Raw genomic sequence first — 17,082 nt, forward strand, 5'->3', positions numbered from 1 at the left:
TCAGGACTGATTTCCTTCAGGATGGACTGGTTGGATCTCCTTGCAGTCCAAGAGACTCTCAAGAGTCTTCTCCAACAACACAGTTCAAAAGCATCAATCCTTCGGCGCTCAGCTTTCTTTATAGTCCAACTCTCACATCCATACATGACTACTGGAAAAACCATAGCTTTGACTAGACAGACCTTTGTCAGCTACATCAGTAGAGTAACATCAATGGGGATCTGGTAACTAATACTCTGTGGAGTCCCCTCTGGGAAAAGCCAGTCTATCTATCTATTATGCTGCTGTCTTAATGGCCATCAGCTACTGGGTTGGTCAAAAGTTCATTCAGGATCTTACAGAAAACTAGAATGTACTTTCTGGCCAACTCAATAGTTCTGCTAAGGGCTGCGATGACCTCTGTTATTGTTGTTCAGTTGCTGTGTCATATCTGACTGTTTGCAACCCTACGGACTGCAGCACTCCAGGCTTCCCATGCATACCATGATCTCTATACTCTAGATCTCTAGATCTCTTTTTCCCAATTTAAGAAAGTGCTTTCTTTGTTTTTTTGTGGGAGTGGGTGGTGATCTTTCTTTCTTTGGAAGTATAAAAAGAAGTACATTCTAGATTTCAAAACAGTCCAACCATCAAATGACACACCTCAGGGATCAGAGAGTTCACTAACAGGGGAGGTAAGAAGGTAACAGTAAGATGATGATAGTGGTGGATAATATTTTGGGGGTGATTGTCATGTGCTCCAGAGTGCCCAGATTCTATTTAGGAGTTTTCTTTTGGATTCCACATTGAATACTCTCAAACAGCCACACACACACAAATCCCAGGAAGCAGGTATTAGAAGCAGGTATTTTGATCCCCACTTGTCATCTGAGAAGGCTAGGATCCGTGAGGCAACACTAGTCCTGAAACATGTTTCTTTAGCTGCGATCCTCTCTTTGCAGCAGGGGCTTAAATGGGATTTGGCCATTGGGGTAGGGGCTATTAAAAGAGCTCTGTCTTCCTTCAATTAAACATGCTTAATGACAAAAAGAAAGACAAGAAATTGAAGTTGGTTTGTATATTACAGAAATACGTATTTTTAAAATCCAGAAACTCTTTGATTTATTTCTCTTTTATCACATGAAAACTTTCCCCTTACCCAGAGCATATTGGCTAAGGACTTCATAAGAGATTGTTCATTATTTTTCTCCTATGGAGAAAATAAACATTTATCCTAATTTATTGATTCTCCCATATAATAGCTAGTAAGTTAGCTTCCAATTCAGCAACCACAGCAACTAGAAATTAATGCTATCAATCAGCAGAGAAAATGTGAAGACTATTAAGTATTGACTTTTGGGAAGAGTATTTACTGTAATCTTATCTGTCTCCATCTTGTCAAAGATCTATCTGTGGCATTGATTTCTCTAAAAATTATCCTGGAAAAGCAATCATAACAGTGCGTTTTAGCTCATTTTTCTGGACAAAAGAATTTATATTATAGCTGGAGTGGACTTGAAGTCCCCTTGGTCCCATTTATATTTTATTTTTTAAAGAAAGAAGACTATCTGAAATAAAATAAATCTGAATTAATAACTGAAGTTTCACCAGATCATATTTACATGTGGCGAAGTCAAAATGAGAATCTAAATATTCTCTTAGTGACGGACTCTTTCAAAGAACTTTTTCACCTTAAATAGAAAAAGGAGACTATGATGGTTGTCCATGCTCTTGTCTTTTTTTAGGTGGGTTTTAGAGCCAAACAAAACTGACTTCAGACTCTTAAATCTCACCTCTGCAACATTCTAACTGAAAGCATACATTGAATATATTTTATTTCAGTCCAAACTTCTCATCTGTGAAATCCAGTTAGTGCTACCAACTAAGCAGGGTAATTGTGGGCATGAAATGAGATCATTTGTTTAGAGTGCCAAGGTAGTTCATCTCTATTGTCTGACACATAAGACATGGAGCTGGTGCCTGACAAACAGAAAAGATGGATAAAATGTTTAGAGCCTTCTTATCACAGCCCCTTGATCTAAGAGTCCTGCAGTTGTATGCATAGAACTAAAGTTGCATTGCAGAGTAGCTTTGTATGTGTGTGTGTGTGTGTGTGTGTGTGTGTTTGTATGCATGTGCGTGCACATACTTAAGTACATGCTTCCTTCCATGCTTATCAGTGCCTGTGTATGGTCAAGACTTTCGCAAAGCTATGGCACAAGACTATATAGGTTGATAGCAAACTAGTTTAATTAAAACCCTTTGCCAATTCACTGGGTTCAATAACTTAAAGACTAAGAGAGATGGAAATGCATTTGCCAAACTCCCTGTATATCTAAAGGAGATAGACCCATAACAATGGGATATTGGATATTGAGTATCCAATGGCCTCCCCACCAAGTTCCAAATTAATGCTGCAACATCCTTGAGGTATTATGGTGAGATAGCAAGAGTGGGTTAATAATTATTGTCAAAATAATAGAATTGTTCAAACTAAATTAAAACAACTGGATCAACTACATAAGATAGGCAAACAAGTTATAGATGTATTTATTAAATATGTTATTTAAAAAGTTTTCTTTTTAAAACTTGTGTTATAATTCCCTTACCATGTTGTGTTAGCTTCTGCTGTACAATGAAGCAAATCAGTCACATGTACACATATATCCCTTCCCACTTGGACCTCTCTCCCACCCCCCTACAAAAGCGTTTTGACAAGACAGAAAATATAAACAAGTCAGTAATTTCCAGCTTGTGGGAATACTTATCCTACTAAATCCAAATTGTCTGTGTTCACACACACACGAGTATGTTTACAGATATTTTTGGTTTTTTACATAATGCTTATCAATGAGCCCAGAAGGGAGAAATGATTTTGAGAAAGCACATGATTAATAAGTGACACGGTCAAGACTAGGACTGCAATTCATCTCATGTCCAAGAAAGGGAGTTGGTCCTGGGTGGGCCACAGATTCGGGGGAATATAGTGTTTGTTGATCTGATCTGCTTTGGTCCACAGGCTGCCCTCAGCATCCACGGCATGTGTGGGGGGCCGATGCTGGGCTTGTTCTCTCTGGGAATCTTGTTCCCTTTTGTGAACTGGAAGGTAAGTCTCCCACACCCCTCTGCACACTTCCAGCTGAGACTGGGCCCGGCCACTCTCTCCTCTCTCAGTCCTCCTTAGAAAGGTCATTTGTCTTTGCCAGAAAAAATGAGGGCTTCTTTCCACAGTAGATCTAAATAGAGCCCCAGCCCTCCAATCTCTGACTTCAGTGAATCTGTATTAAGAGCAGAAAACAAAGCAAGAGCCAGCCATGAAATACCATATGTTACGGCATCAATGTTAACTCTTCAGGGTTTAAGTTGTCTTCTCTAAATTAAGAGCCCACAAAACAAAATATAAAACAGATACTAAGATCAGAAATAGTTTAGTTAAAACCCGACTTTGAAAACTTTAAAAGTGTAAATTTTCTTTTCTATATTTAGTTACCCAAAATTATAAGTAACTTAGTTAAGCTAATTAACTAATTGAAGAAGGAGAGAGGAGACCAGCATGCATATTTTAATAGCTGGACATTCTTGGTTTTGACAAGCTAATGTGTGCGTGAGTGCTAAGTCACTTCAGTGGTGTCCGACTCTTTGTGACATTATGGACTCTAGCCCGCCAGGCTCCTATGTCCATGGGATTCTCCAGGAAAGAATACCAGAGTGGGTTTCCGTGCCCTCTTCCCAACCCAGGGATCAAACCCACATCTCTTATGTCTCCTGCATTGGCAGGTAGTTTCTTCTTTACCACTTAGTACCACTGGGGAAGCCCCAGTACAAGATAATGGTATGTCCTTAAGTAAATATTGGTTGGATGACTGTGTAGTAAAAATAAATCAAAAGGAACACCTATTTGGAAATATAATACAATGCTTAGTTATTGCAAATACTTTTCTGATCATTAATTTATAGCATCTGGTGGCGCTAGTGGTAAAGAATTCGCCTGCCAATGCAAGAGATGCAAGAGATGTGTGTTCGATCTATGGGTCTGGAAGATCACTGGAGGAGGAAATGGCAACCCACCCCAGTATTCTTGCCAGGAAGATACTACAGACAGAGGAGCCTGTTAGGCTACAGTCCACAGTGTTGCAAAAAGTCAGACATGTCTGAGCAAATGTGCAGTGTAGCCCAAGGGCCCTAGCAGTCAAGTCATACTCATTGCTTTAATTTCCCCAAACAATAACAAAGAGAACATTCTGGTGCTGTAACCGAGGAGCCGTTTTTATGAATAAATAAGAGAAACCAACAAGTTGTTTTCTATCACAGAGAAAGTTCAGCTATCTGGCAGAGACCAGTAAGATTCAGTTTTAGTTTTCGGGTGGTCCTGATCTCAGCTGGGTTATTCTGTTTCCTTGGAAGGAGTGAGTGACTCACTGACTTTTAACTTTGTATCAAGAAGTATGACCCTTAAGTGACACAACTAACATTTAGACTCAAATCAAAAACTCTAAACTTGGGAGTCCGAGGATGTGACCAGCATCACCTGGGAAGAGATATGGGAATAAAAATTTCTATATCACAGCCTACAATGGCTGTCAGTGAAAAATGACCCCAATGTCTCCATTATCTGAGGTTTTCCTGAATTTCTGAAACTCTTCTTCTGGGAACTGAGGTTCAACAAGTATTTTTTAGTGATAGGAGGGAGAAGCCAAAAGGAGAAAAACAAATCCTGTCAAAATTTACATACAATGACCACAATAAAATCCTCCAATGTCTTCATTTAAGGAACAATGTATTCCTAAATAAAGCTCATTGTGGGAGTTTGAAGGCTGGCAGTGTGCTGTTTTGAGTACAAGTGGCCAGGATTGGGGATACAAAGCCAGAATCTGAGACAGAAGGCTTTTCATCTTATTATTCTGTCAATGGCTTGGATCTTTTAATGGTCAGATCTCTCTTTAACTTTTGCTTTTCTTTATCAAGGGTGCCCTAGCAGGCCTTCTGACTGGAATCCTCTTGTCATTTTGGGTGGCCATCGGCGCCTTCATTTACCCTGCACCAGCCTCTAAGACTTGGCCTTTGCCTTTATCGACTGACCGGTGTGACCTATCAAATGTGACGGAATCAGTGCCTCCAGCGCTATCCAGCAGGTAGTCTCACCTTAAGGATGGCGTCAGGTCCCAGAGAGAGGGTCCCCAAGTTAGAGAAAGGCGCATACTTCATGCCAAGTCTGAGGAGACCATCTTGCTCTCCTAAGAGAGAGTTGTTCTGGATGGTACCCAGCAACAAAGAGTGCCCCTGGGTTCCAGCTTTACGTAAATACACATTCCTCTGCATCCCAGTACCCAAGAATGAACTTGGCAAGAGTGTTAATTGGAAGTCTGAGTTCTCAGGTCCCCCAGGCTGTTTCTTCCTTCCTGCCTGTGCTTATTCTATATTTTTTTCTTGGAATGCTAAATCCTGGCTCTAACAACCTTTTTTTTTTTTTTTTTTTGCTTGAATAACAGCTAAGTATTTTTTAAAAACAAGCTGAGGCATCATCTCACATATCAGCCTGGGTTTAACACTCTTTCTGAATATTTTCCAAATCCTTTGTTGCTCTTCTACAAAGTTGTGCTGGTCTATTTTATGATTGTTAACTCTTACATGTAGACTTTTTGACTTACTCATCTTTAATCTCCAGTGTCTGTCACAATTTTTGGCACTAAATCTGGGCTTAGTAAATGTCTGAAATGGAAGGCATGGTCCTTATTGCAATTGTGGTGTAGTAGTAAGACTTGTAATTCAGGGATGGATTGAGTTGAGTGGCATATAAAACACAACCACTCTACAGTTAATTATTTTTTAAAAAATAATCAAATGGCAAAAAGATAAGTTTTGGGGTTTTCAGAGATTGCTGTTTAGTTGGTCAGTCATGTCTGACTGTTTGTGACCCCATAGACTGTAGCCTGCCAGACTCCTCTGTCCTTGGGATTTCCCAGGCAAGGATACTGGAGTGGGTTGCCATTTCCTCCTCCAGGGGATCATCCCAACAAGGGATCATACCTGGGTCCCCTGCATTGGCTCTTCACCACTGAGCCACCAGGGAAGACCATTTTAGGAAATGGCGAACCCTCAGCCATCCTCTTAGTCACTGTGAATCATGACTTCACACTCAGAACTGAGGATGTGCTGCTGCTCTTCACAGACCTGCCATCGCTGAGACCTGGTATGCAATCTCCTACCTGCACTACAGCACCGTGGGCTGCCTGGGATGCATAGCTGCTGGAGTAATCATCAGCTTCCTAACAGGTCGGTTACATACTTTCCTCTTCTTGGGGCCAAGGAAGACATGGGCGAGTCTTGTGCATTGCCAAATGACGTACTCATCTTACAGGCATGATTTGGGGTTCACCACAGAAAGAGTGACCTAGTTCTCAAATGGACAGTCCTTAAAGGAACTCTTGGAAGCATGCAACACCTAATCCATTTTTCCTTTTATTAATAGGTCGCCAAAAGGGCAAGGATATTCCACCACTGCTAATTAGACCAGTCTGCAATTTATTTTGCTTTTGGTCTAAGAAATACAAAACACTGTGCTGGTGTGGAGTTCAGCATGACAGCGGAACAGAGCAGGTAAGCTGATGTTTGAGCTTCTGAACAATGTGAATTGGCTCAAAAGGATTCCGTTTCTGCCCATTTAAACCATCAGCAAGGCTGGGAGTCGGGAGGGTAGCTGGTGGATATGAGAATCTGAAAGAATCTTGGTTTTCACTTCAGTTACCTCAGTTAAATTCCCTGGTAGCTCAACTGGTAAAGAATCCACATGCAAAGCAGGAGAGGAGACCCCGGATTGATTCCTGAGTCAGGAAGATCCTGGGGGAATCCTTGGAGAAGGGATAGCCTATCCACTCCAGCATTCTTAGGCTTCCCTGGCGGCTCAACTGGTAAAGAATCTGCCTGCAATGCGAGAGACATGTGTTCAATTCCCGGGTTGGGAAGGTGCCCTGGAGAAGGGAACAGCTGACCACTGCAGTATTCTGGCCTGGAGAATTCCATGGACTGTATAGTCCATGCGGTTGCAAAGAGTAGGACATGACTGAGCAACTTTCACATTTTTGGAACTTCAGCTTTTATCTGAGAACAAAGGGGGGACCATGCAGCGTGACCTGGACGGGAACATGTCTGGTATGTCACAGAGTATAAATAGAAAGTTGTTATTTATATATAAATATAAACTAAGATTTATTGATGGAACGTCTCAGACAGAGAAGCAGCAGGATACATACTCTCTCCCAGCTCTCCTTTTATTCTTCCAAGAATCATGTTCAGGCCACACAGGGTGAGGGAAATGGTCCCAGTGCTATTAAGGTCTAGAGACACTGCCTGAGCATGATTAAGGTCACATCAGCCCACAACCACCCTAACAGCCTGAAGTCAGACCAGATTGGACCTACTGACTTGATATAGGAAGGGGTCTGGGACACCCCAAGGGTGCCATCCTCAACCAAAGGGTAAGGTTGGTGTTTCTGCTGGAGGATTCTAAGAGGGGTCTAAGTAAGGGAAGAGGGAATGGAGACAAAGTCATGTGGGGCAGCTTTGGTGGAAGAGCAGTGATCACTCCAAGTTACTATGGCATCTGATAATGCCAGGACCTTGACAGAAGCAGTGTTTCATGTTGGGTTTGCAACTGGTTTTATCCGTGTCTTTCCTCTCAGTCTGATTACAGGCAGGGATTTTTTTCCCTTAAAGTGAGGGCTTATTATCTTTCTTTCAAGCCCAGACATTTCACTCTGTCAGTACTCTAGGAGAGGGACTCTTTGCCCTTATCACAGCTCTTAAGTTGTCATTTGCTTCCCCCCTACCCAAAGCCCATAATAACTTGTATGTGAAGTAAAGCTGAGTTTCAGTTTTTGCTAAGGAGAGCACCTTCTTGACAGGGGCTCAGAATGGGAAGGCAGTCTATCTGCTGACAAGGCAGCTGGCTAAGCAGTGTATTGTTTGGATAAATGGAGTTTGAGGAAGTTCTAGAAAAAAAAAGAATCATGTTATTTACTGCTTCACAGCCGTATCTTCCTGGGCACACATCTCCTGGGATAAATGGGGAATCTTGCTGATGCACACAGCCTCTGTTCTCAAGGCTGAGTTTAGACTGGGAGAGGACACTTAGCTGTCACTGCTGGGCTCCTTTGCCAAGGAACAACACCGAGCAGCCTTCTGGAGGGTTCACATAACAGGGCTCCTGTTGTGACCAGAGGACTCGCTGTTCATGGAAAGGAAGAGGGTGACCAGCTTGCAAGACACAAGTTTGTCTCTCTTCAGGAAGTAATATACTGCCTCACAGGACTGTCGTACTAGAGACATAGATGTTTTCACTCCATGCGTTGATATATTGTGCAATGCAATTACTGGCTCAGCTGTGTCTGACTCTTTGTGACCCCATGGACTGTAGCCCATCCGGGTCCTCTGTCCATGGGATTTTCTAGGCAAGAATACTAGAGTGGGTAGCCGTTCCTTTCTCCAAGGGATCTTCCCAATCCAAGCATCGAACCTGGGCCTCCTGCATTGCAGGCAGATTCTTTACTGTTTGGGCCACAAGCTCACTAAACTGCTCTGTTTTTATTATTATTGTTATCATCATCATTAGAAATGGCACCTACATGGATTGAGGCATCAAATCTACCAGTTAGGAAGTGCCCTGGGTCAGGGTTATTTGTGCTGTTTTTATATTTATCTTTCTTTCTTTTTTTTTTTTCTTTTCAAAGGGGAAGGTGTGAGCAAGATTCCCTCAGTTTGATTTGGGATACATTAAGACTGTCCCACTAATATGTGCCTTTCTATTTTCCTCAGGAAAACCTTGAGAATGGCAGTACCTGGAAACAAGGGGCTGAATCTGTCTTACAAAATGGCCTCAAGCAAGAAAGCCTGGCGCATGTTCCAGGCTATGATCTCAAGGACAAAAACTATGACAACATGGCTTTAGAGAAGATTACCCATTTCTAAGGCACACGCACACACACAAATACACACAGTCCACATAATTCTTTCCTAATGTTTAGTGGGCTTTCCTGGTAGCTCAGATAGTAAAGAATCTGCCTGCAATGCGGGAGACCTGGGTTCAGTTCCTGGATTGGGAAGATTCCCTGGAGGAGGGCATGGAAACCCACTCCGTATTCTTGCCTAGAGAATCCTCATGGACAGAGGAGCCTGGTGGGCTATAGACCATGGGGTCAGACACGACTGAGCGACTAAGCACATTGGTTAGTAGACTTTGTAGTTAGTTGCCACTGCTAGAAGACAGGGTTGTCTAATGTGTATTTATATTATTTATGACCACAAATAAAATGAATGTTTCCCAGAATGTTCTGAAGACTATTTTTTGGAAGATCCCACTGTCAGGTGAGAAAAAATAGACAAGTCTTAAGTGCCCCAGCAACTTTCTTTTTTAGTAAATTAGGGCTTGACTTCATCAGAGTGCAAGAATCAGTCTCTTTGTTTTATGTTATATAAAACTCCAGGGACTATGTGTGTTTGTTGGTTGGCTGGGTTTTTGGGTTTTTTTTTTTTTTTTTTTGTAGTTTTTTTTAGCCATCAAATATCTTGGAATTTGAGCTTCCCTGGTAGCTCAGCCGGTAAAGAATCTGCCTGTGATGCAGGAGACCCCGGTTTGATTCCTGGGTCAGGAAGATGCCCTGGAGAAGGGATAGGCTACCCACTCCAGTATTTTGGGCTTCCCTGGTGTCTAAGCTGGTAAAGAATCCACCTGCAATGTGGGAGACCTGGGTTCAACCCCTGGGTTGGGAAGATCCCCTGGAGAAGGAAACAGCTACCCACAGCAGTCTTCCTGCCTGGAGAATCCCCATGGACAGAGGAGCCTGGGGGCTGCAGTCCATGGGGTCTCAAAGAGTTGGACAGGACTGAGCGACTAAGCACGCACAGCATATACATGTTGGAGTTTGCAGGAGGAGAGCTGCGTATTAAACGCTTCCCTGACACTGCTCATAAAACAAGGGAATAACGTCCACCCCAACCCCCAGACCTTACATATATGCAGGCATGTCGCATCCCTTCATCCTGCAGGTGCAATGGGAACACGACTGCTCTTAATCCCTCCCCCCAACCCACCCACACACCTTTAAGTCCTCTTCCAGCCATTCTTGCTATTACAGCTGTCCTGATCAAGCCTTCAAATTAATTTTGCTCAGCATAAGAGGAGAGACTGGTATGTCTGGTAAATGGGAACAATTGTAAATAAATACTCTGCTCCCTTTATATTCTTAGTGTAGTATTTCTTCTTCTCTTCTATCACCTTACAGTGAAAAATTCACTCTGTGCTCAATAAGAAGTCTGGAGTCTTTTTCCGTTTATGCATGAGTGCTCAGTCGCTCAGTCGTGTCTGACTCTTTGTGACCCTGTGGACCATAGCCTGCCAGGCTTCTCTGTCTATGGAAGTTTTCAGGCAAGAATACTGGAGTGGGTTGCCATTTCCTACTGCAGGGGATCTTTCTGACCCAGAGATCGAACCTATGTCTCTGTTGTCTCCTGCATTCCAGCATCTTCTGCACTGGCAGGTGGATTTTTTCCTACTGAGCTGGGTGAACAGCAAAGGCCCCAATAGGCAGCTGATAGGACAGTATTGTGCAAAAGAAACTTATAGCTAGCTTACCAGCCCACAAGGGATTTCAGAAGCCCCAGAGTCTTTTTTGGTGCTAAATGCCTTGTCCACAGGATTCCTACTTTGTTCCTTCAGCTCATATCTGCAAGCTCACTGTGATCCATCAGGTTAAGGAGATGGAAGTAAAGACCATAGTAGTTGAATTCTAGAAAATAATCGTTAAAGTTCTGGAGTGAGAGGAGATTATAGATCAAAAAGTGAGTAACAAACGGAGAGTCAATCAAAGCTTTTTGGAAGAAGCAAAGAAATCAGATCCTTAAAGGGTTAAAAAGAACCAGTGCCATAGGTGCTAGATCAGAGGAAAGACAGTAGGAAACAAGCTGATGTCTGTCAGGTACATTAGGTCAGGGGCCAGATATTTATTTTGGTGGCCAGGTAAGATGAAGAGGCCTAGAACGAGTATGTCAGCGAAGTACGAAGAAATGGTCCAAATCAGTACGGATAAGGGGGAGTCCCGAGGCTGTGTTGTATCAATGCTACCCAAGAGGAGAAAACTTTAAAAGAAGCAGGAGATGGGGGCAAATTATGTAAACAGTGTTTATTAATAGGGAGATAAACTAGAAAGAAGGGAAAACAATCAATAGAGGAATTTAAAATATAGCTGGAGTTTATAAGTCATAGTCCATTGCTTGCCTTCTCTTTTCCAATTTCAAACAGGAGGGGAAATAATGGGAGAGGAAGAGAAAATTGGGCTATGATATACAAGAGAGATGAGAAAAATACATTTTGAAAAGAGGAGGAAAGAAGGGAAAGGGAGTACATTGGAGAAAATAATATGAAAATGAGAAGGAAAAGAATTACTAAAAACATTTTTGAGGTTCAGCATGTTAATGAAAGGTATTGATCTAAGGATTTGTAAATTGAGAATTGCAACTATTTTCCAAATGATTTAGTAGTTAAGACATTCTTATCAATTAGAACTTGAAAAATACATTAGGTGAATGTTGAAATCTGGGCCAAACCTCATTGGCTCAGTTAATGGGACAGAGAAGAAAAAAAAAATCTGAGGATAAGAATTCAATTAACAGTAGCTCTATCTATAAAGAGATATCCCTGGTGGCTTATGGTAAAGAATCCACCTGCCAATGGAGGAACCATAGGAGATGTGAGTTCTATCCCTGGGTGGGAAGATCCCCTGGAGGAGGAAATGGCAACCCACTCCAGTATTCTTGCCTGGAAAATTCCACGGACAAAGGGGTTTGGCAGGCTACAGTCCATGGGGTCCCAAAAAGTTGGACACAACTGAGCATGCACACTATAAATATATAGATGTGTGTGTATACATATATATACACATACATATATATAGTAGCTATATATATATGAAATTCAGAATTTCACTTGGAATTCTGCAAAACTAAAAGGTACCCTATATTTTTCCATTTTACTCACAAATACTCTTACAAAGTTGACTCACAAATTCTCCTACAGATATTTCACTAGCTTACTACTTTCCCAGAAAGTTTTTGGATCCTTTTTCTTTTTTAGTTACTCATTCTTTCACCTGGAGTATTTTCAATATATAAAATGACTTACTTGCACATTGAAAATAACATTTATTATACAAATGTGTCTGTCTGCTCTCATGTGATTGAACCTATGGCATTCTGAGGTCACATTTCAAGAAATTTTAGAGGTCAATATAGGGATCACACATAATTCTCCTCAAAAGAACAGATGAAAAATCTAAGAGCAGATGGGGATCCACAGGAAAGCCATCTCCACGGTGCACAGAAGCCACATGTGCTGTGTAGAGAAGCAGACAGACACTACAAGGGCCAGGTCAACAGATCTGCCTAGTTAGTCATAGCACACTTCTGCTGCCTCACTCCCTAAGGAATGTCAGCTCAGAGCTGTGTCAAGGCCACTGGTGCAGTATCAAGTCTCTCCAGGGCTAAGTTCAAAGCCATAAAAATGGGTTACACTTGTGGTTGATTTTGCCACAGAATGAACAGGGATATTTTCAACAAGGGGACAATGAATGATGAGCTCTAGGACAGCCTAAAATGTGCCAAACTTGATGTCAGTCTCTTATCTTTTAAACATACTCACAGATATTGGTAAAAATGGAGCAGAATGTCCTCAATGCCTTTTTCACTCATTTGGGATGAATTTGTTTTGATGACTGACATTTTCTTTGTCACCATTTGGAGCAAGCTTCTTGATTGAGGTGAGGGATTGGAGTCAAAGGGCTTCAGGTTTAAATGTAAGTTCCAACAAAAATTATCTTGGTAATCTTGGGCAAGACTTTTTACACTTTATTCACAAATTAGAAGGAGCAAAACTGTCCCTACTTAATAGAATTGTTGCAAAGATTTACAGAGGTAAATCATCTGAAGTAGTTAGCACAGTGACTGACCTGCATGTAACATTCAATGTCTGTTAGTCTGCAGTATATGAATAAAATTGTATTCATTCCATTTTAAATTAAATTGGTTTACTGTTTCCCTTTAGGATTTTCAAGAAACATAATGCTGAGTTCAATTAAAACATGATCTTCCAAAGAGTAACTTTTCTAAAGGTCCTAAATTCATAAAAACAGAAAAAAAAAACTTTTCTAAAGATAGACAAGTTTTATTATTGAAAAGTGTAATATTCATTTCTATGATTTAAGTAATACATTCATAAGTGTAAACTTTGATAACAGCATTTCAACTTAAGTTTGCCACTCAATGCACAGTTAATAGCAAATGTGGTTCTCTAATTGAAGCAACAGTTAGAACTGGACATGGAATAGACTGGTTTCAAATAGAAAAAGGAGTATGTCAAGGCTGTATATTGTCACCCTGCTTATTTAACTTATATGCAGAGTACATCATGAGAAACACGGGGCTGGATGAAGCACAAGCTGGAAAAAGATTTCCAGGAGAAATATCAGTAACCTCAGATATGCAGATGACATCACCCTTATGGCAGAAAATGAAGAACTAAAGAGCCTCTTGAGGAAAGTGAGAGTGAAAAAGTTGGTTTAAAGCTCAACATTCAGAAAACTAAGGTCATGGCATATGGTCCCATCACTTCATGGCAAATAGGTGGGGAAACAGTGGAAACAGTGGCTGACTTTATTTTGGGGGGCTCCAAAATTACTGCAGATGGTGATTGCAGCCTTGAATTTAAAAGATGCTTGCTCCTTGGAAGGAAAGTTATGACCAACCTAGACAGCATATTAAGAAGCAAAGACATTACTTCATCCAAAAACGTCTGTCTAGTCAAGGCTATGGTTTTTCCAGTGGTCATGTATGGTTGTGAGAGTTGGGCTACAAAGAAAGCTGAGTGCCGAAGAATGATGCTTTTGAACTGTGGTATTGGAGAAGACTCTTGAGAGTCCCTTGGACTGCAAGGAGATCCAACCAGTTCATCCTAAAGAGATCAGTCCTGGGTGTTCATTGGAAGGACTGATGTTGAAGCTGAAACTCCAATAGTTTGGCCACCTAATGCGAAGAGCTGACTCACTGGAAAAGACCCTGATGCTGAGAAAAATTGAGGGCAGGAGGAGAAGGAGATGATAGAGGATGAGATTGTTGGATGGCATCACCGAGTCAATGGACATGGGTTTGGGTAGGCTCCGGCAGTTGGTGATGGGCAGGGAAGCCTGGCGTGCTGTAGTTCATGGGGTTGCAAAGAGTCAGATACGACTGAGCGACTGAACTGAACTGAACTGAAACAACAGTGGAAAGGGGGAGGACTTTTCCCTTTGTTTAATTCAAATAAATTTTTCTGTAGTATAAGTTTCATTATTTTGTAATTTTATGATGTTATTCCATTTCTTTCTAAATATAAAAAGAAATAAACCACAGTCCAGGGGGCTTGCAAAGAGAGTATTATTGAAATATTTTTATGGTAATTTCAATCTTAATCAAGCATTATTACAAAGATCAGATCAACAAATAAAAAAAGAGGAGTCTCCCTTTAATTGTTCTTTTAGAAATAAATTGCTTTAAAATTAGTAATAGACATTTTATCTCTTTCTATGTATGTTTGAATATTAAAAAATCTAATGTGCTCAGTCTCAGTTTTGTAGCAACTAGATTTCCTGTACAGTTAACCTCTTTTATCCAGTATTCATAATGTTGAAGTAAAATCTATTTTCAAACAAAATTTAATTGATATTACAAATGATATATATTAAAATGATATAAAACTTTAAGCAAGAGTAACTAGTAATCAATTGTAATCACCTAATGGTTATTTTTACTTGTAATTCTTGGAAAGAGTTAATGCCATTGTTTTCTCCTCCATTCCAATCTTTTGACCCATCTAATCTAGATTTGCAAAGACATATGAGTAACAAACACTCATAAGCCCACTTTCCTTTTACTTTGATATTTGAAATATTAAGTTATCTTCACAAGACAGACATAAGGTTATAAATATTTGGCTACTTAATACAAAATGGCCCTCACATGGGATGTTAGGATATCAGTGGCCTTTCTTATTGGACTCTAATGACAAATTAGAAAAATAATCCTACTTTATAATGGAAACTGTTGGTTAATGATAATGCTTCTGAACATCAACAGGAAATTTAAGATGATATTTTTGTATTTCCAAAAGTGTAAGTAGCTTTTTCATAGAGTCCTGGAATACCAGTCAATTTAATGCCATATTTGTATAACTAGTTAATTTTAGGGGAAAGAATACCTATAGAATAAGAAAAGACATGCATAATGAAAATACATAATTATTTATATCTTCTAAAAATAAGTGCAAATTGAAGTGCATTCAAGTGGTCAATTGAATATTCTCTAGGGTCAGGAGTGGTATGAAAATGGTTATTTTCTCTAAAATCTTCTATTTAAACAACATAGTAAGGCAGGTCAACCAAATGAGCAAGGAAATATATGTCAAATAAGATCTGACATATTGTTATATAACACGACTTCTTCAGTGTTTTGGATAATGCCTGTAACATCAGGGCTACCCAGGGCTACATATACACATACACACACATATACAGACAGAGAAATAAACATTAAGGGGATTTTATGACAATAAAATTGGTTACGATAAATAAAGAAAAGCAAATATAATGGTGGTAGCATTTATGGACATGACTTATTTGTCCTCAGGAATTTCTATAAACAACAATTCAGCTCTTTATTAAAAATCTTAAAGCAAGTGTATACTCAGGTATTCACAACATACAGTTTCCAATTATAGAGTCTGCTTTAACACATTTGAAAAGCTAAGAATAAATTTCATGTAGTGAAAAAAAAATGTCATGTAGTGTATTGATTTCATGCCAATGTAACTGCCATGCCAGAAAATAAATAAGTGATCCCCAAATTGCTTATTTGTAGCAGTGAAATATAGTCAGGCAGATTTTGTAGAGAACTGAGCATTTAGACCATGCTGTTGACCAATTCAGAATCTACATTATAAAGGCTTATGAATATTTATTGTTCACTTTCTTCAATAATGTCAACCTTCTTTCAATAATACTATCTTTGAGAAGATACCATCTAAAGAACTTATTCAGTCTATCTCAACAGAGCAAAGAATTCCTTAACTGGCTTTAAAATTTCTTATGAGAGTTTGGAATGGTTAAAGATTAATAATCACTATTGTTAAGATTCATATTTTAAGATTTTTAGCATTTTCAGAGCAAAAGTTGAAAGTAAAAAGAAAAAAATGATATTTATAATCATTAGGCTAAATATATGGCTGCGATGTAATTCTCACATTGAAAACAAAAATGTTTGGAGAAATCATCTTTCTCTTCTGGCCTTCCCCAAATTCCCCCAATTATAGGATGCTAATAGCTCTTTCCTACTTGAAAATTACACTATAGAGGCCAACCACTATTCCAGGAAGAAAAAATTTTGCACTTAAGTGCAAGTTCATCTTCAACATCGAAAACTGACATGATTATTCTTTAACTAGAGTTGTCACTGAAATCTAAGCTTACTAGATCTAGCTTCATGTCTTAAAATAGAAAAGTAAGAAAAAAGGAAAACAAGACCATAAAGCCTCCATTTCTTCATATTAAAAAATGAACTAAACTGAAACTGTTTTTCAGTCAGAAAGAAGGCAGGGTGTACAGACAGCAGATACTGAATCAGGATCTGCAAAATAGCCATTTTTGCTTTGGTGGGAAGGTCCGATCATGCCCGTGCCTGCCATTCTCAGAACACTGCTTCCATGATTATCTTTGCTATCTAAGTTTTCTGATCATTCAATTCTCCCTTTTCTCACTTACAGAACAGCACCCCCCAAAAATATAATATATGTCGAAATCAGCAAGAAAATCTGCTCATATTTTTGTTAGAAAAGATATTAAATTTGGTCTGAAGTGTTTACCTGGCAGCATTGAGGGGCATTGACAAAATAATTATAAAAATTTGCAGGCAGCTTACATACCACAGGGAGAAGGAAATGGCGACCCACTTCAGTATTCTTGCCTGGAAAATCCCATGAACTGAGGATCCTGGTTGGCTACAGTCCATGGGGTCGCAAAGAGTCAGACA

General features: G+C 39.9%; 1 protein-coding gene across 1 annotated transcript in view; it reads left to right on the forward strand.

The window, feature by feature from the left end:
* SLC5A12 (solute carrier family 5 member 12) overlaps positions 1-9,318 on the forward strand; it is a 46,556-nt gene extending 37,238 nt beyond the window's left edge. Inside the window, exons 11-15 of the mRNA XM_065944477.1 lie at positions 2,999-3,085; positions 4,945-5,111; positions 6,149-6,252; positions 6,449-6,576; positions 8,791-9,318. Coding sequence (XP_065800549.1) covers positions 2,999-3,085; positions 4,945-5,111; positions 6,149-6,252; positions 6,449-6,576; positions 8,791-8,943 — 639 coding nt within the window. The 3' untranslated portion in view covers positions 8,944-9,318. The remainder of the gene's footprint in view (positions 1-2,998; positions 3,086-4,944; positions 5,112-6,148; positions 6,253-6,448; positions 6,577-8,790) is intronic.
* Positions 9,319-17,082: the final 7,764 nt, after the last annotated feature.

This window comes from Muntiacus reevesi, chromosome 9 (assembly GCF_963930625.1).
Source record: "Muntiacus reevesi chromosome 9, mMunRee1.1, whole genome shotgun sequence".
Taxonomy (NCBI): Eukaryota; Metazoa; Chordata; class Mammalia; order Artiodactyla; family Cervidae; genus Muntiacus; species Muntiacus reevesi.